Here is a 21,452-nt window from a genome sequence, read left to right on the forward strand (position 1 = left end):
CACACACTCTATGTCTGTTTGTGCCATTAAAACAAGTCTTCACTTCTGCTTTTTGCCAGGCAAAAGTATATGTTAATGCTTCATGAAGCCCTCATGCCAAGAAATGGTTGCATTTCTGTATGATCAACCTACATTGCTTGTAATGCTGTAAATCTCCCTGTTCACTTTGGTGTTTCATTAGCTTCCCCTTTAATATTTCCCGGTCTCTGCCTAGGGAAGTGCTCTTCCAGCAGCAGCATCAGCAACACACCGCTCCTGGATGCTGCGCTGGAGTATGTGCGCACGCGCGCCACACTGGAATTACTGCACAGCGCACACTTAAGTTGGATCTTCAGTGTCTTGACGCAAACCATGGAAACATATAAAAGTATGACGATCTTCAGAATACGAAAAATGAGCTTTATGCGCGTCTGGACGTTTCCCGTGTTCGTAGCCGTGGTGTGCGCGCAGAGGTAAGTCTAACCCAAAAGCTCTTCTCACTTCACATGGATGTCTGTACTCTACACACACAACGAAACTGTTCTTTATGGATGCATCTTCATCTAACGGTGTTTTTTTCCTGTTTGCAGTGTTAATGATCCAAGCAATATGTCACTCGTAAAAGAAACTGTTGATAGACTATTGAAAGGATATGACATTCGCCTGAGGCCAGATTTTGGAGGTAAAAGCACGAAACATTTCGGGTTTTAAATAGGCATGTTATGTCAGCCTTTTAACATCACATTTGAACTTTTATACAGTACAATCATCGGCGAGCACACACGGACAGTTGCGCATTTCGTGTGTGGAGATGATCGACTTGCTTTCACTTTGGTTTGTTATTCTAACGAACAGCTTCGCAAAGTTGATGGCTTTATAATAGCACCTATTTGCATGTTTTGTCCAATAATATGTATCCAATAAAACTGTAACAGATGATTTCTGAATCGTACAATCAGTTTATATCAATAAATGGTCAATACATCATAACAGTTCATCGATTCTAATTTAGTTCTTATTTTTTATGATCATTGGAATATCGTGTACAGCACATAAGTGTGTTATAGGTTAGCCTAGTTGTTTTACTGTTCACTTTACCCTAGATGTTATTAGGCTGACTTTCAGCTTATATTTCAGATTGCTCACATTAAAAGTCAATTATCTTTAACGCCACTGGTATCATTTGATTTGGTTTTTAGGTCCTCCAGTGGGAGTGGGGATGAACATAGACATAGCCAGCATAGACATGGTTTCAGAAGTTAATATGGTAAGTCTGTATCATGCTGTCCTGTTTTGGTTATTTGAATTATGATGACACAACATGGATACTACATGATATTTACAATATAAACATGGTTTATGAGAAAACTTCATGTGTCTTTATAAACTGATAGGCTTAAATAAAGGTGTTTAATTTCCAAAAGTTGTCAGGGTTATGTTTAAGGGATGGGTTTAGGCTATAGAAAATGAGATTAGCTCTGTATAAAAACCATTACATCCATGTTAACCATACAATGCATGCAAATGTGTTTGCTTATGTTCTTATTGGTGGTAGGTTGAGTTCATACTGTTTATTTTGACACATTCCAATGTTGGCTTTATTACATTGTTATGCTACATATTGCTATGTCCTGTACATTATGTATGCCACTTTTTTATATAAATAAAGCTCACATTACCTTCTGGAGATGTTTGATTGTCAGGAGAACATTTACAGTATGTGGTTTCTATGGCAGCATCTTTCATACCGCATATCGACTGCAAGTTTTTGTATGCTTATGGATAGGAACAACAATCCATCTGACTTGGATTTTATAGTCTATTCTTTGCAGCTTTTTGGGTTAGGGAGTTTTTTCTTTAGATACAAGAGCATCCCCTAGTGATGGTTATAGAGTACAACATGTACAGTAGCATTGTGTTTGATGTCTGTTCCAGTGATAAACAACTGGCAAGTGTGTTGTATATTATGTTCTGTTTACTCTTAGCAGCCTTTCTATTAGTCAAAAAAACCACAGATATTCACTTTGAATTGCACATTGTACATTTTTTAATCTGTAAACATAAATACTTGTTTGAGATGCCTATGCTTGAAAGCAGCTCCTGTGTGTGATTATACTCGTTGGAATTAAATCACATACTAGTCATTAACGTTCAAAGCAAATGTGTGTGATTACATGATTGAATGCATGTACCGTTTCTGATTAAGCGATACTTTGTTTCTGAGTGTGTGTGTGTGTGTGTGTACACAAGCTTAAATGATCTCATTTTAGGCAGAAAGAAAGCAGAAACAAACAGATTCATGCTTTATACCCTTACACCTTTAGATTTTTCTGGCTTGGATCTTGCACGCATTCATCTGTAGCCAACATTTCTTATGCATTGGATAAATAGCTAGAGCGAGTGTCCAACTCACCATGAACTATGAGATCAGTCAGATCCCTGTGGCAATAAGGAATTTTTGGTTTTGGGCTTACGTAAGCCCAACGTCATAATGGCCTGGCCTTTCTATTTAAAAGTTTAATCGTACCATAATGGCTTTGACTCCATACATCTGCGAAAAATAAAAGGAAGAGAAAAAATAAAAGATCACTGAATGTAATGTTTTCGAACATGCATCAGATTACATAATATATGTAATTTACTTAATATAAAAAATATTTTTTTTAGAATATCTATTATTTTCATATTTATAAACACATCAGACGCATAATGTGTATTTGTGAGCTCAATTTTCAAAGTGTACTCCTGATTCCAGATGGGACAATTTTAACTTGATCCTACATTTTTATTAAACAATAAGTGGCTTTTGATTATGAATTATGAACTTAACCTAACTTGTTAATTTAAAGTAACATAAAAGATATTTATATGACTTACTAATCTATCATTTTTTTACAGTATCTTAGGGTTAAAGTCAGTATATGTACATCAAAGTTGATTTGGGACAAATATCATGTAAATTAACATAACTGTGTGTGACTTCAATTCTGTGGCTTCGAACTTCCAAAGTCACATCTCAGTGCTTCTGACAGACGGCGAAAGGCGCTGCTGGTGTGCGTTCACTGATAGGAAACAGCCGCTGTGTCCCAATCTGCCTATTTATACTATGCTCCAAAAATATATTGTCTTTGGTTTGTGAAATTATATACAATTGCATAAATAGTATGCACGTACTGGGACATACTAACTTGTAACAGAAGTGATTGTGAACAGTCACACACTTCAGAATACAACTTCTCTGTGCATGTAGGCTTTTCCTTATTCATTATTTCTGTAATCTTAACTCTATACTGTATTTTAATGTATTTATTCAGGGTATTGTCACAAAATTCATCCATCTCGTAATAAGTTGTGGATGATATCAGTCGTCATAGTGTTTATGGATCTTCACCTGGTATTTTTATATTTTGGAAATAGTAGACCATCCGTGTACTTTAAGTATACTCATTTCAACATATTATGATTTTGGACATACTAATTCTAATTTAGTATACTATGTAGGATGTATAGTATGTGAATTGTGATGCAGGGATTGTTTTGACATGTTTCAGACATGACACAGTGGTTTGGTCCATTGCCATTTTAGGGCATGGTATGATAAATGACCTGTTGTTTATTTTGAGCTGAAACTTCGGACACATTCTGTGGACACCTGAGACTTATTTGAGACCTGAGACCTGTATTCCATCTTGTAAAAAGGGGCATAGCAGGTCCCCTTTAAAGTTCAGATTGATGCGTGGTTTGGGGGCATGAAAATTACCAGATTAGATCACCTTCACTAAACAAGGCTCTAGGTTTGGAAAGTTGACATCTCTTGGATTTTGACACTTCTGGGTATGATTCTTTTATACATCATAAAAATGATCATTATATCACCGCCTCCAGGTGACTCATGGCATGCATAACATTTTTGGATAGCAACCAAAATAGTTTTTATGTTGCTCGTCTGTTCTTTTGTGTATCTGTAGCAGTGGCCGAAATCACTTGCTATCCCCTTTATAATGAACTGCAGTTTTTTGTAGTGCTGTTCAAATTCTGTGAACCATTCATTTTCTGCATTTGTTAACTCTTAGGCCTAATCTCACAGGAATCTTTATGTATTTTATTAGAGATTTCCTTCAAAAAAACAGGTGATTTTCTCCCACACATATAACTCAAGTGGTCTTTTGGAGCACATTGTGGGTTTTTTAATGTCATCGACACCACAAAAATCTTATAACTACTACTGTTGCCTAATGAGAACATACAGTATAAAGGAATCAATAGTGGTCACAAACATGGCTCTTCTCTATTACATGAGCTAGACATAATGGGCTATTTAACTGAGGTTTTCGCCTAAATAGTGTACTTACTGCACCAACTATTAAAGGCGGGGTGCACGATCTCTGAAAGCTAAGGTTGACATATGATATCACCTAAACAAACACGCCCCTAACCCAATAGAATCTGGACCTAATTTTGATAGACCCGCCCCACACACACTGAAAAAAATGATTCATTCAATTTCCTCAATTTTTTAAGGTAAGTGGTCGCAATCAATTTATTTAAGCTACATTTAAACAAAAAAAAAAAAACAGAAAAACAAAAAACAAAACGAAACAAAAAACATTTGTTTAAATGTAGCTTAAATAAATTGATTGCAACCACTTACCTTAAAAAATTGAGTAAATTGACTAAATAATTTTTGTTTCAGTGCATACGCAATCCAGGCAACGATGTCGGTTAGTAGACACTCCCCTTACTGTTGATTGGCTACAAGTGTGTTTTGGTACTCGGCTCGACTCTCTTTTCCAAAGTGTTTTTCAAAAATCGTGCACCCCACCTTTAACTAATAGCGCTTTCCCACCATCGGGACGAACTGTTCAAGTCTCATGGAAAGTTGTGTAATCATCACTCAAAATTTTATTAAATTTTAATAAAATTTTCTCATAGTTTTTCCTATTTTCTTACCGTTGTCGCTTGGGTTTAAAAACACTTTCTATTAAATTTTTCGACATCCAAACCCCACCTCTAACCCCAATTCAAGGTGACAATTATATAAAAATAGGGGGGGGGGGGGGACGAGAAAACAATACATAAAATGAAATGAAAAAGAAAGTCGTGCCACGGACACGAGAAACTATTTATTGATATTCGCGCGAGTGTGACGAAAAAGACATTCGTGGTCAAGGTCTGAAAAAAGCTGAATTTCGTGCCATGGACACAAATAAATGTATAAAATTTTGTGTGTGACTATAACACGGCTTTCCATCAGATCATGTTGTCAAAGGACAATATTATCAGCCCTGCAGTGGAAGAAAAACTATAACCATACGGGGTGTGTTTCCCAAAAGCAATGTTTGCTAACTATGGCCATACCTTTCATTGGTTACAACAGAACATGTAACTATAGTTAACATGAAGGTGGAAATGCCACGTTATACAGTACTATCATCAATATGTTTCTAACTCTTACCCTGATGGATACATAGTGTAATCAATGCTCAGTTTTCGGCTACCTGCATCAACGCACTCTTCTTGCATCTCCAGTTTCTGTGTCTTGTGCAATAAAAGCCTCACACCGGGGTGTAGGGCAGTCATTGAATTCAATAATCGTGTCGAAAAAGTTAAATTATACATGGACTTATATGAGGCTAGCTCTGATTTAATCTACCTCAGATGTGCTGATGTCAAAGGGCTTTCTGCCTTCAACTCACAGACCTACATTCAATTTTGTTCAGGTATACAGTCACATGTCTCAATCATTAAAGGTCCTCCCACAGTAGGTGTTAGATGCTATAGGTCAGACATGGCCACAAGGCCTATGACTGGCCGACAGAGACTTGCGAAAGCTTCGTGACATTACCAACCCGCTATTTTCTTAGAGACTGTTAGGCGTGTGGTTGCAGGGAAGGTCACCGTATTTACAGCGCCTTGGTGTGTGTGATTCACTGAAAGAGAAAAGAATACAAACAAAGAGGTAAAAGTGAAACAAAGCTCAGAGGCTAATGTAAAGCCTAATGGAATTTGAAGTGCCAAATTTACATTTATGCATTTGGCAGACGCTTTTATCCGAAGCAACTTAAAGTGCATTACTAGGTACATGTATGCATTTTTATCAGTATGTGTGTTCCCTGGGTTTGAACCCATGACCTTTTCGATGCTAACACAATGCTCTTCCTCAAAATTGAACACAAATGAAGTTACCAGGTATTCAAAATGTACCTTTTTGTCTATAGATGAGTCCCAGGTCTTATAGTGTCTGATTCATCCACGCATGCTATATTCTATACAAATGTCTGGCTTTGCTTTTTTTTGTAAAAAAAATAAATTAAATTAATCCACGACTGAAACTTTTTTTATGCCTGACAACATCTAGGCTGGATAGGTTAGCCAGTTAGTGTTATGAGACATATATTTGGGGATTGTTTTTACCTTTGCAGAAAAAATAAATGTATTAAAATTTGTTACATTTATGCATTTTGCATTTTTTTTTTCTGAGTGACTTGCAGTGCATTTGAGGTATACATTTTATTAATACAGTATGTGTGCTTCGTGGGAATCATACCCATGACCTTTGCACTGCTAATGTAACCCTAACAATTGAGCTCCAGCAACATAACTGTGTCAGGTGTTCCCATTAGTAACTCCGTAATTTAATGCTGCTTGATGCTTTTGTAATAACAAAGTGTCTTTATTTAATAAAGAATGCATAGATATGCACTTAAACATGAACTTGTGACATTCAACCTCTATCTAAAATCCTAAGAGTTTAATATATTTTTTCAATAAAACCGGATATGCTGCTAATAGAAGCTGAAAAGCAAGTGCACCATGTCAACCCATCAACGTTCACAGAACATAGAGATGATTGAATCAGTGGAATTTTCCACATCATTCCTTCCGAGCTGATGACATTACAGGGATTCCTCTGCAGATAAGAAAGCATTCATAAACTGTGAGGCTGAGAGCTGAGCCTGCATGATGGAGGATTGTTGTTAAAAAGATTAGGATGGGTTCCAAACATTTGAAGTCTAAATCTAAAAATATGGGAACAAAAATGATTCTTAGGCTTTAGAAATGGTAATCTGTTTGCATAGGAATCGTGATAATGAAGTGCAAGACTGATTATTTCCAAGTCCCGTGCCATTTTGCCATTTTGGGTACCACTGTCTGCTCTGAGGGACATTATCATTTGTGAGCATGAAATGGCTGAAGCGGCATATCTGTTCTAGTTCAAGCATGTGTGTGCCGTTGACCTAGCTAGGCTATGCTGGTTAATACAGAGATAAAGAGCATGTTTCCCCTTTAACTTATAAGCTGAGAACACTAGTTTTTCTTTGTCTTTATTAAATTTGATGACAATAGATGATTAAAGGCCGGTGACTTCTTTTCCATGGGGCGCAAATTCAAAATATGTGTTTGGAGTGTCGTGTGTGTTGCTCGCCATTTCAAAATGTGTGTTCTTTGCGTCATGTGAACAAAGTGCATCATGCCTCTTGTCAAAATATGTGCCTGCTGCACATGCATCGAAAGAGCTCAGGGCCGATTCACACCGGCTGCCTGGCGTGTCTGTTGAGGTGTCTTTCGCATGGCAGCTGTGTGCCGTTTTCTATGCCCTTGCTTACCAGAAGCGTTTCTGACGCGGCGCTGCTGCTAGCCTATTCTGTATACATGTATGTTAATGTTTCCTATTGAGAAACTGACCTGACGCTTCCAAGACGGTTGCGTGTGGAGTGAAAAATAGCCGTCGGTCCTATTCCTAGCATGCATGCGTTTTTGAGACCCTCACGCCACGCAGCCGGTGTGAATCGGCCCTTATGATAGAAGAGACACTCACAACCCTACTAACAAATCCAGCTAAGACCAGCATAAGCTGGTTTAAGGTGGCAGTAGCTGGTTTAAGCTGGTCCTCTCTGCCTGGCAAAGCTGGTGGGTCAGCTGGTCTTCCAGGCTGTTCAGCTTAGTCCATCTAGACCAGCTTAAAAAGTGACCAAAATATAGCTAGACCAGCTTGCTATGCCAGCAATACCAGCTAAAACCAAGCTGGGAGACCTAAACTGTGATTACACATGAGATTAAGCAAGTACCTGGCAAACTTGAGCTTCACTTTTATTATAAACCCCTTAGACATGTGTGCAGCAGGTGTCAGGATCCTGCCTGATCCTTGTTTGTATTTAGATCTAGTTCAGCATGGCAGGGTTCTGACAGTACAATGTTTCATGTGGGAGATGCGTGGTTTTAGTATTGGTTTATTCTGACCATGCATTTCCCGGGTCTCGTCACTTTTTACCCGATCCCTTACCTGTTATGATTTTCACATGTTCCCCTCATTAGTTCTCTTATTTAAAGTCCTTAGCCGTTTCTCAAAACCAAGTACGCCGAACTCGGACTTGTGTCCTTCGTAGTTCGAACTTGCAGACTCGGAAGAACGAACTCCTGACGCGAAATGCATTCTGGGAAACTTCGCTCTCATAAGTCCACACAAGTCTCCTCTGATGCATCCTCCATAAAATGGGTGGATCAAGAACACATCCGGGGATTTTATGTGAACTTGGGCTTGATGCGAACTTTGAATTGGAACAGTACTTGGGCCGCGACTGATGACATTTCACAAGTCCACAAGAACACAAGTACAGACAAGAACGCATATTGAGAAACGGCTCTTGTGTTTGCTGTTCTGTGCACGTTCGTTTTGTATCCTGTGTCCTTACGTTGCTTGTCCTTTGCCAGTGAGTACTTTGTTTAGTCAAGCCTAGTTTAGCTTTTTGTTTATCTAGTGTTTAGTCCAGTCTAGTCTTGTTCTTTGTTTAGTGTTTTAGTCTTAGTATATTTTCCTGTTTATGTTGTTTGCCCCCTCGCGGGTTTTGTTTTTCCTTTTTGTTATAATAAAGTGTCAGTATTTATTCATCCCTGTCTGCGATTAGGTTCATCTGTTACAATTCCTCACAGCAGGCACTTATTTTGACAAGATGCAAGATGCACCAAACAAATATTTTGTAATGACGAACCACATACATGACGGGCTAAACTCATATTGTGACGAGTTTCGCATCGTGCGCCCTCAAAAAAAATAAATCACTGATGATTACCAAGTAACTGGTAATAAAACTACATTGATCAATGTAATAAAAAAACAACAAGATTACCTGATCTTTGTAGGAACTCAAGACAATTAATTTAAACAATCTAAAAGTCCAAATGTGCAAAGTGTCCTCCTGTGTGTTTATACAAATGAAGAAAGTGATATCCAGACCATAAAGTCCATAAACTTAACTGGAAAGGTTAATTAAAATACACAAACTCCACAGACCAGCAACCATTTATTTTAACTATACTAGTCAACATTTGAAGTGGATCAAAACCTTTCATAAAAGTTGTCTTAAAATATTGGACAACATGCGTTCTTGTCTTAGGACACCTTTGATAAACTTTTTTGATCCACTTCGAATGTTGACTAGTGTATATCATAAGCTAACAATGTGCTCTTGCTGCTTCCTTTTATACTGGCATTTCTATTTCCTGTCATGTGATTCCTCACATGACAGGCAGACCAGGCAAAATAAAAGACATAAACACGTTAAATTGCAAAAGGAATAAAATGGCTAAGAAAACATGTAAAACCTATTAATACTCAAATATACATAAAATAGGGATTTGTTGAGTTTTTATAGTGCCACTACATGCAGCAGACAGGTAGCTTTAGCTCAGCTGGTAGTGCACAGCATTAGCACAGCAAAGGTCATAAGTATATCTTGAAGTTGCATCTGCCAAATGCATGTGTGCAAAAGGAAACACCTTGCACTGACATATCTTAAAGGGGCCATGTCACAAGACTTTTCTAAGATGTAAAATCAATATTTGGTGTCCCCAGAGTACACATGTGAAGTTTTAGCTCAAAGTACCATATAGATAGTTTATTATAATGCCATGTTAAAATTGCCACTTTGAAGGTGCAAGCAAAAATGTGGCATTTGGGGTGCGTCCTTTAAAATGAAAATGAGATGATGAAACTCAAACACTGATCACAATGATGGTGGTTTGTTGCAATTGAAACTTAATTGTGATGTGAATTATTTTCTCTTTCTCTCTTTCTCTCTGCACTTAATGGCTGTGTCGTGGTTGGATAGTGCAGATAAAAGGGACCATTTAAAATGTCTGCCCAAAAAAAATCAATTCATACTCCACACTCCAAACAGACGGGGGCAGTATACCTCCAGAAAGTGAGTTGGTCTATTTTAATTTAGCAGCTGCAAATTTAGCAGCATATATCAAGTTTGATTTACATTAGCAACTAAGTTATCATTAGTCACAAAAAAAACATTCGGTCTCATTAAAATTGCAATGTTTTCCGCTACGTTTCGTGCGTCCATTTGGTGTTCATTATCATCGAAGACATTTCAAGCTTCTTAGCTAAATGTTACATTTTAGCATCAGCTTGGTAGATAACGGGTGAAAACCGGATCGGATCCGTGGGTAGAGCTATCTATTAAACGCTAACAGCTAAGGATGTGCGATAATTTGCATGCGCTAGTCATTGCGCTTCTCGTCAGTGAAGCCGGTTTCTTGATTAAAAGTGAATCGCCATCAGCTGCTTTCAGATGGAGCCACATTTACTGCACAAAGCCGTAGTTTATGTACAAGCTGAGCATAGGTTATCGCAATGCCTATTATAAGTGAACTTCTAGCGAAATACTAACAGCATCTTACTTACCAATCGAATAGAAATGTTGTCATTTCGGAGTCGAACCTCATTTCTTTTATGTCCATTAGTTGTCTCCAGCGATGAAAAGCAGTGCCAGTATTTACTCTGGTTCGGTTACTTTATTTATCATATTTTATTTGTGATTCCGAGCGCGTTGTTCCCTGCAGCAAATGTTTGTGGTAGTGGTAAATGTCTCTTGCTTCAGCCATTCTTCCGCTCTCTTCCCTGAACTGAAATACGTCCGAAACCCCTATTGCAAGGCAGGAAGGCATCAAGGCATGTCCGAATCCATGGCTGTCCGAATTGCATTTCTCTGAGCTGCCTTCATGAATCTTAAGCCAACAAGTCAGCTGCCTTAGTTTTCGGACGCAGCGGTAGTAGTAGAGGGCTGTACTCCCACACATGCGACTTATTCGTGTATTGCAGTTTGGCTGGTTATGTGCGTGGCCCGCATACCGCTTCCCATGGTCGAAACTGGTATTACAACACCAGTCGGGCTGTAGCTAGTAATTTAGCATGCTAATTCAGATGCTAATTTCTGCGGCACTATACCTTGTCATTTTTTTAATGACATCTTCTCATTCTTTTGATGCGTGTAGCTAATTTTTTAAAATCTTTTACCTCAATTATTACAAATGGCACGTTTAAGGAGTGGTATTATTATAATAAGAACTCCTTATGACATCACAAGCAGAGCCAAATTTCAATGACCTAATTTTTCACGTGCTTGCAGAGAATGGTTTACCAAAACCTAAGTTACTGGTTTGATCTTTGTCACTTGTTTTAGGTTGATAGAAGCACTGGGAACCCATTTATAGCACTTAAATATGGAAAAAGTCAGATTTTCATGTCATGGTCCCTTTAACATACATCTGTGGCATTGTTTTGTCTCAAAATGCACCCCTGGATGTATTTTGTAAAGTTTGTTTGTAAAAACTTTTTAAATGTCCTAATATAACTAAGGCCCAGTTCTGGATTAATGTAAACCCTATACGGGAAACTTCCCCTAATAGGTTTTTTTTCGAATCGTGTTTAAGTGCAGTCTGTACAGTAAGTGGGTGCTACTACTTAAAAACTAAAAGGCACATAAGTTTACATAAAGTATTCTAATATGTGTTTTACTGTAAACAGAGCAAGTACAACACAAACCAAGTTATACACTTTACTGATGCCAGAGTGCAGGCATTAAAGCACTTATTTCTGATGGTAAAATAACTGAAGGAAACGTATTGTCCATTCCAGGTGTCAGTTTGTATCTATTTAGAAACCTTACACCAGATGAAATTGTTATATTATTTGAGTGAACATTTTTTGGAATACCCAGATAGGTATATTGGCACAGCTTGCAAGTTAAAGCTGTCAATCTGGGTCTCTAAGGCTCATCTTGAAATTGTATTACCTCTTGATAGTATTGATGAGAATTCAACTCAGTACAGTGTGTTTGCAATAAGTTCAGCATGGTTTAAAAGATTTCGGAAACACATCCATTACAGTGTGAACCCGAAGTACCATCACCTGAATGGAGTTTCCATTTCCTGACACAATTATCCCAACTTTAGATGTTAACTAACAGGAAAACAGTGAAGTTTGTGCTTATATAGACACTGTGTAAGTAGATGTATTGGGTAATTTGCCTCCCTGGACTGTGCAATAGCTGAATATGGTCATATAATGGATTCCATCAATGCTAATGCATTTTTAATATCAGAAGAAAGAGTGCATGATGTGGCTGAAATGCGTGATGCTGCTGTGTTTCGCGTTAGCGAGTAGGTGTTAAAGAGAGATGGACTGTGCGCGGCAGATTGCCAGAGTACACAATTTTTGAGAAGAGTCGAGGGAATTTAATTCTCAGACAAGAGGAAGGAGAAGCTGGGAAACTTGATCACTTTATGCTAGCTTTACAGTTAGGTATCTAATGCAACATTGCTTTCAGCTCTCAAGACTCTGTAGGCTCATTAAGTTTGATTTATTTTAAATGGATTATTGTAACATGGAAAGCTGTACTTTCATGTTGGGAATCTGTTTTCCATTATCCATGTAATACCAGCAATAGATAACATCTGATACAACGCTATTTTCAGATAGCATACCCTGCAATAGCCACATAAACTTAACTTCATTGATGAATTTCATCCCTTCAAATATACAGTATTTTCTTTTCAGTTCAACTTACCACCAAGTTGTGTTTACTTGTGGTATCTTTTATCTGAAACATTAAAGTGTGACAAAAAAAGAATAGGCCTAATCAGAAAGGGGGTCAACACTTTTTCACACCACTGTAAGGCTAAGACAAAATACAGCAAGATTTGATACTCTAAACCTATTAATGTGTACTTAGACTTGAAATACATTACCAGGACTTGTGCTAAGCATTTTATTGTATTTAGATAAGGGACTCTCACTTTAGAGATATGCAGAGCAATAATTGTTTAAATTCACTTAGGTCAGTATGCAATTGCAAACGAACTACAACTTTTCCCTCAGGACTTAATCAATACTTTTTTCATTCTTTTTAAGAACGGATGCAAGTATTGATTACATGCAAAGTGCTTTTTAAACCTTATTGTGCATGCACAATTTAACAGCGACATTGTGTGGTGGATTAACTAACATTTCATGGCTAAAATGTTAGAAGGGGTTAGATGCATAGATTATTAAAATACTAAAATAAATTGTTCTTATAAAAATTTCAATCACTATATACCAGGGCTCTGAACCGGTTCAAGGAACGAAAACGAAAACCGGAAACGAACGAAATTTTAACAGGAACAAAAACGAAAACTAAAACGAAATCAATTTTAATCGTTCTGAACAGAAACGTTTATTTAAAATGACCATTAACCGGTTAATAACGTTATTTTATCGTTTTCTTTAATATTGTACTTATCAGTGACCAATCATGATTTGAACAGTACAACATGTGACTTTGACGCATCAAGCGTGAGTGACTTTGACAGACACATAGCGTGAGTGAAATGCCCGCGCAGCAGTCATCGAGTCTCCGGCCCGATAGCATTTGTCTTAAACAACCACAAAGCTACCCATCAAATGTTCAGAGGTATGTTTAAGTTAAAACTTGCTTGGAAATATGAAGATGCAAACTGTAACTCAAAAAACCCAGGGGACTTATACCACTGTCAATTACTTTTTAGATGGGTTGCCACCAAGAAATTCCTTTTCGTTATTATTCGTTAGTCTTAACAAGTCTGTCTGCAATATTGAAGGATGTGGGGGAGAAGTACAGTAGCCGGGAATCACTGAGGTAACTTACAGAGGCACATTTAACACAAACATCCAGCAGAGTATGCTGCGGTTTCAATCAGTAAAAGACATGGTTGAAAACGGGTCGTTTTTTTCAGCTGTTTATACTTAAAATGAATGCAGGTATTTCTTTTGTGGTTTTAACAATTAATGAAATGTTGAAGTTTAGTTATATCATGTGTTATGTTATTATTTTTGTGTGAAAATTAGTCTGTATGCATGTATTTGTTAAAGTATAGCCTGAATTAAAATAACGTTATTAACCGGTATTTTTTCTAAGTAAACCGTTTTCGGAACGTAAATGTTCAATGAGGAACGTAAAAACGGAAACGTTAAAATATCGATTCTGCTCGGAGTGAAACGATTGAAAATTTTTTTCGTTTTTAAGCCCTGCTATATACACTATACACTCAAAAAATTGTTTGTTCAATCAACATAATTGAATTAAGGAAAACTTTTCCACGAAATTAGATTAGGCTTGTACAACAAGAATACAATAAGTTAATTTAAACAAATAATCTTTTGTTGCACCAACTTAATAAATATATTTATATTGGTCATAAAAATATCTTGTTCAATAAACTAAATACAGATTCACAGCCCAGTAAGTAATAGCAACAAAAATCATTAATGTGGTCCCAATATAAAATTATTGAGTTCATGTATTTTTTTTTTTTTTTAATTTAAGCAGATTGAACATTATAAAAATAGGTTGAGACAAAACAAAAATAAAAAAATTTGTTGTATTAACTTGTTTCATTTAAGTAAATTAAACAAGGTGCAAAAATATTTTTTTGAGTGTATAAACATTTTTATTTGATTATTTAAGATGTGCAACTTTTATTTAATTATATATAACATAATAAGCTTGCATTACTTTACAATTACAACAGTGAAATATAAACTGATCATGAGCATATGACTGGGATAGCATCATATTTCTTACGCTTATGGTTTATAGTTACTTGGAAACCAAGATGATGGAAACAAACATTTAAGAGATGTACATTTCTGTCACATATCCAAATGTCATATACTTGGGATGATTTGTTAGACAAGAAATGTAAATTTTTGTGTCTTTATTACAGTGTTATAACACACTGAAAATGTAACTAAGTATTAAGGAATATTAATAAAGATGTAATATAAAATAAGTTGCATGGCAGGTCTTAGGGCTGATTGTTTGTAAATATCAATGATTTACTGTTACTACTGTAGTAAAACAATAACAGGGCTTGACATAAACACCTGCCAACCCAACAAATGCAGGCAAATTTTAGCAGTACTGTGTAACACATACTGAGTCATTCCCAATCGCCATTTTGGGAATGTAAGAAGTACGAGTTCCGGGAACCAGGTTTGGTTCGGCCAATAGGGTGCCTCCAGCAAAACCTGCTCCTCGTCCTCCCTTAATTTGCACAATGTCTGTGCGAGAATCACTGGGGGAAATGCATATTTGCACATGCCCCGCAGCCAGCTGTGTGCCAGTGTGTAAAACAGCTGGCAGCGAGCAGTCTCCGGACATGCAAACACGTCAACCTGTGTGGCTCCGAACCTGGGAGTGATGCTCGCGAGAGCTCATCGGCTGCATGATTCAGCGTGCCCGGGATGTGAATTGCTTGAAGTGACCTCACATGCTTCTGACTCCACAGAAGAAGATTGCAGGCAAGCTGCGACATGCGATGGCACCTGAAAGGGCCAGGCTCTAGTGGCAGCGACCACTCTACCCGACCTCCCTGGCAGCCAGACCGAGCATAGCCAACATTTCCGGTTTGGATTCGGAAGGTGGCAACGCAACCTCATCCACGGAGCCAATGAACTGGCCCTCCAATAACACGGCTGACATCCGGTCATCCAGGGGAGATCCGAAGGATAGGGACAAGTGCGCCCGAAGGTAGCCCCCTTACTTCCTTCGGCATCTGGCTGCAGCCTCCGCATGTGCCAACCCCACGCACGTCAGGCAACAATTGCAACCATCCGCGGGTACAAGAAATCGACCACATGCAGAAACACATGGGTAAAAAGCCATCTTTAAAAAGACATGAAAATACCCATGTGCACGGGAGAAATACTGCTTTTAAGAAAATTGAAAAATAAAGCCCCGTACAGCTCATTTAGAGGAAAACTTTGCTCTTTAGTTGCTAAGGCTGAGAGGGGTAACCGGCCAACTCCAAAAAAGGTGGCGGCCGGTAATGCTGCAAAGCTTTAACGCCAACACTAAGAACTCTTCCAGTCACACAAAAGCAAGTAGGAGCAGAACAGACAACCACTCTGCTCTAAAGCGAAAGCTGAAATAAGGAAAATAATACAATCCAGTTAATTTCTTACCAAAATCTTTAATAATTTAGCCTGAAACAATTAAGAAAGTGTATTACAGTCTAATGTGGAAAAACACACTATGGTATGCATAATATGTGTAGCCTTTTGTATTTCAGAAGTGGCATAAATGTAAATATTTTCTGGCATAGCTGTTTGACAGCTTATAGAAGGACCCATATTTTTCTTTACCCCATGAGTTTTTCAGTGTTTGACCAAATGTTTTAATTGCACTAGCAATTCTCAGGGAACAGGAGTCTGGGGAATGGAGATGCTCTGTTTGCTGAGACAGTAGATTAGAGTCTTGTGAGACATTGTTCAGGTAGTTGTGTTCCATTACAAGAGCACAGAAGGAATGGTGGCAGTTTCTGAAATGTTGCATCTGCTTAAGGATTCCCCTAAAGGTTCAGTAAAAATATTTCCTCATTCCTACAGTATGACATACCAAACCCAGTTGAATTTTACAAGAATTTTATATGTTAAAAAGCTGAAAAGAAAATCCAGTCCAATTTTTTTTATTATAATGAAACTGAATAAGGATAAGGGACACATAGTATTTTATGTTTTTTTGTCTTGGACAGAACACATCTCTTACTTAAATATTCCCCTGCAGCGAGCCCACTGACTCTATGGAACAAATTTTGTGACAAAAGTAAACCAAAACAGCATTTTGCAAACAAACACAAACTTCTTTGCAAGGGAATCTTAACTCTCAAACAAACAGAAAGCACTTTCCAAATACAAAAGGCAATTTGAGAGACAATGCAGAGGTGTAACAAATAAATGTATTGTGTTTTGCAGTAGAGATTCTCTTAACTTGATTTTCCAACAAGCTTTGACCGGGGTTGCCTCATAAGCCTTGAAAAGTGAAGCCTCTGGCTCTTTGATCGCCCCCTGGTGGCTGGCTGCAGTACAAGTCATAACCCCAAACTCTCCATTCAAACGAATGGGACTCTGCCCTAAATAAAAAAAAATTTACACTTCCAATAAAAGTTTCCGAAAGATGGTTTTGATCCTTTCAAGTAGTTGTTATCACGCTGATATATGTTCAAGTGTTCATTATTGTGGTAAGTTTCATTTTAGCTTGTAATTTGATGCTACAGAAACGGGGCGTGTCGTTATAATTGGCGTGGCTGAATTGGGCGCGCGAGCGTTTGGGCGGAAGTTTGATATCACGGCTCCACCTCTGGCTCCACCGACGATTCCTTCTGTGCATGCCTTGGCTCCAAACTGACGTTTTTACGTAACATGGCGGCGACCGTCGTCGAACATTTTTGGCTTCAAATAATTACAATGGTGGGAGGCGACGTCGCGTCGTCCATCTTTTTTACATTCTATGGTTATGACATTAAACTAGCAATCAAACAAGCTAGGTGACATTATAATCACCTATATAATCGCTAATAGTGGACTCATGGAAAAAATAGATAGATTATCTTTTTATTTGTTGTGACTAATTTATTAATGATTCAGCATCATAAAGAGAAAATAATCAATTCATTTGATGTGAATGTGAATAAAATAGCTTTGAAGGGATGCTTACTGGATTTTCAAAACTACTGAAGTACTTCTTTCTCTCTTACTGGACTTGTGTGTGTGGGTGAGGTAAAGGTTGAAAGCAGGCAGCGGACCAAGGCAAATGCCCTCTTCACACTTACTTACTTATTGTTTTACTACCTTAAAAATATTTTAAGTTTAATTAAGCAATATCGCTCGAGTAGGAGTGTGATATAGCTCTATATCATCATGGCTGTGATTAGGCCAGAGGCACGAGGCCGTAGGCCGAGTGCCGGAGGCAATCACAGCCGTGATGATATAGAGCTATATCACACGACTCCGAGAGCGATATTGCTTTTATACAACAGTTCGACGGCACACATTTGAAAAACGAAAACTAGAAAACAACAACAGAGTTATTTTAAAAGCCTCTTTGTTTGAGAACTACTTCTTCCGCCATGGATTTGAGGGCGGCCAGAATGACAGGTAAAACTTTCGGCTGCTTTGAAGCTCATAACAACTCAATGGACGGAAAAGCCGTTACTTTATATTACCGTTTCTTGATCACAAAGTGTAGTTTTAAGATAAGTTCAGTCGAGAATGTATATGTATTATATTTAAATCTGCAGTCGATTAGTAAAGATAGCGCCTGTTTGAACGTTTGCTTAGTAAGATTCGGTACGAATGAGAACCAAAGCATGAGCGGACGTGAGTGTTCACTCGCCCCGCTGACCACCGCCCTCTCTGGGCTACATCTCTGACTGGGATTCCCTGGCTCTCATGTTGGCCTTGTTTGTTTATGATCGTCAAAATGAGATCAAATCAGCAGTATTTGGTGTCATGATCAAACGATTACTTTTTTTTTTAAATTCATATTAGTGTCTTTTGTGTTGTTATTGTTTTGGCGCGAGGTAAAAGTTAATAAAACTTTACTTGTATAACGTTACTATTGCTTTCTCATTTATTCTTAACGTGATACGAGCACTCGATTATTATTATTAAACTTTGTTCTTGTCAGTACTATACAAAACGGTTTTTTATAAGTGTCAGAGAGATGTTTTTGCATGCTGCTTATAAATATACCAGTGGCGATATCTCATAACATGTTTTAATAGTCACGTCACGATAAAGTAAATGATCAATGTCCACATTTAAAAGCTGCGGTGCTTACCTGCAGTTCCACGGTGTTTTCGCGTTCTGATAAAAGATATAGCTCCAGAAAAAAACGAGTGTTTATATTCCTCTTTCCAAGTGTTAATCGTCCACACGATGTGACAAGACATTTCTCCCATTAACTTTAACGTAACATCCAAGAGCGCTGATCTTTGACAGAATAATTACTTCCGATTGGGGATTCACAGACTGATTTATGAGCTAGTAAACTAATGAGACACACGGAGAGTGATTCAAAACAGCGCGTCTGTGTTTTTCCATTCAGAGATGAGCCTGCTTAGGACCTCCATTCACTAGGTGGCGGAATAATATGAAAGGTAAAGCGGTTACAGTGCCGTTATCAGCACAATATCGCATAGCTCTTAGCCAATCAGATTCGAGAACCAGAAAGAACTGTTGTATAAATTGTTATATTATTTACAATACACAGCATAATTTTAAATTATATTTTTGAGGGGGCATGTTTGTGTGCTGCTGTGTGTCCCTGTGTGTGTGTGTGTGTGTGTGTGTGTGTGTGTGGGTGCGTGCGTGCGTGCGTGCGTGTGTGTGTAATAAGCAGAGTATACGGGAATTGGGCAAATGCCTACAGGTAGTGTTATAGTTCTCGAGACCGGTCTCAAGACCACTTTTTGAAGGTCTTGGTCTCTTCTTGGAATCGACCGCATTTTTACTCGGTCTCGTCTCGGTCTCAGACAAAGAGGACTCTGAATTTTATTTCAAGACCGGTCAAGACTACAACTGATGGCACATCACAATTTTATTTTTATTTTATATTTATTTATTTAAGTGTTTTAATGCAGTGACTTGCACTGGTCTTGGTCTTGACTTGGTCTCGGTTTAGGTGGGCTTGACTAAAACACTACCTACAGGTGTATAATACTGTCACGGTTTGTCCGTTTCATGTATTGTGTCTGTTCTAATGATTATCACCTGGACACTTACTCATTGATTGCCTGTCTTGTTTCACCTGATGTCAGGCTCTGTTTACACGTACATGGTTATTTTTTAAAAACTGAGAGATTTACCTTCGTTTGTGCCCCTCGTTTACACGCAAACGGAGAACTCGCCTCTGAAACCGATTGTTTCTAAGAACTCCGGCCAGAGTGGAGATCTTGAAAATCTTCGGTTGCACGGTTGCATGTAAAGTGATACAAACGGATGTTTAAGCAGGCAACGTCACAGAGAATGCGCCAGAGCCCGCACCTACGTCAAAAGTGCGACCCATGTTTACATGTGACTGCTACTCTGAACGCTTCCAAGATCACATTTATGTTCGTGCAAACTCGTTTCGTGTGTTTGTATTTGCAAATACAGCTGCTCCATTATGTCGAGGAGCAGAGACGAGTGCTCTGAGGTCAGCAATTTTACGCGTGTTTGACTTCATGCGGCGCTGCAACGGATGATGTCAAAGTACCGCGAGAGCAATTCGAAATTAGACCTCTACGTGTGATTCCTCAACTCGCTCTCGCGGTACTTTGACGTCATCGATCACCTACTGCAACAACTCCTCCCTCCAACATGAAGAACCAGTTCGCGTCACCACCAGCGCTGCCGGTGATTGGCTTACGTGGGCTTGAGCTTCTCTTGACGGCATATATTCACTGGTACGTGTAAATAAACACTTTTCTGAAAACTGACATGTGTGCACGATATTATTTTTGAAACCGGAGAGGTTGAAATGTCCGTTTATGAAAATTACCGCCCACGTGTAAACATAGCCTCAGTTAGTATGTGTATTTATACCCTTGTCTGTTCCATACTAACTTCCGTATCATTGTCTTAACTTCCATGTCTGTTCCTGTGTTCCATGTAATTAGTGTTTCTGTGTTACTTACCTGATCATTGTTATATTCCTCGTGTTTTGTTTCTCTTCTTATTAATAAATATTACTATGTCCCGTGAACTCTGCGATTGCATCCTGATTCCTGTAACCAGTCATGACAAATATTTAAGCTGTACATAAATTAAAAACAAAACACTGTGCCGTAGACTTTAGCAAAGTTGGTTAATAGCGCAATCGTTCTCGGTTGCCTCAAAATAGCAAGACTCCAACAATGTGCCTTAACACCCTGTTTTCAGACTAGCACACTCCTAGGCAAACAGTTGGGTGCAAGTGCATTTGCTATTTAAACAACGTGGCACTAGACATGAAAATGATAACTGCTTCAGGCTGAAACTATACTTAACACTTGTGTCTAGCCTGGCATTGCGTCGGGTGTAAGATAGGGCCCAAAACGTCAGAAGTAAATCCAGAAGATTATGAGATGAAGAATCACAGTTAACCAAAATATGTGACTGTTACGTAACTGCAACACAATCTGATGACCAAACTTTTATTAGGCAACTTAACTCGTTACGTCATGGCAACCAGAAAATTGAAATTCTTGGATTTGTCACCACAACGTAACTTTCAGACGTTGCCAGTTAATAACAGCAACTTTGGGACGTCATGTAATAGTTGTCAGATGGTATAATTTTTACTTTTTGATTTGATTTTTGATAAAAGATAAGCTTGCCTTGCATCAGTATTGCACTGTAAAAA

The 21,452-nt window shown here is 38.2% G+C and overlaps 1 protein-coding gene across 1 annotated transcript in view; it reads left to right on the plus strand.

The window, feature by feature from the left end:
* The first annotated feature begins 217 nt into the window (after positions 1 to 217).
* The window catches only part of LOC135776711 (gamma-aminobutyric acid receptor subunit beta-2), an 81,502-nt gene continuing 60,267 nt past the window's right edge, over positions 218 to 21,452 (plus strand). Inside the window, exons 1-3 of the mRNA XM_065287581.2 lie at positions 218 to 452; positions 570 to 661; positions 1,179 to 1,246. Coding sequence (XP_065143653.1) covers positions 352 to 452; positions 570 to 661; positions 1,179 to 1,246 — 261 coding nt within the window. The 5' untranslated portion in view covers positions 218 to 351. The remainder of the gene's footprint in view (positions 453 to 569; positions 662 to 1,178; positions 1,247 to 21,452) is intronic.

The sequence above is a fragment of the Paramisgurnus dabryanus genome, chromosome 18, assembly GCF_030506205.2.
Source record: "Paramisgurnus dabryanus chromosome 18, PD_genome_1.1, whole genome shotgun sequence".
NCBI classification, from domain to species: Eukaryota; Metazoa; Chordata; class Actinopteri; order Cypriniformes; family Cobitidae; genus Paramisgurnus; species Paramisgurnus dabryanus.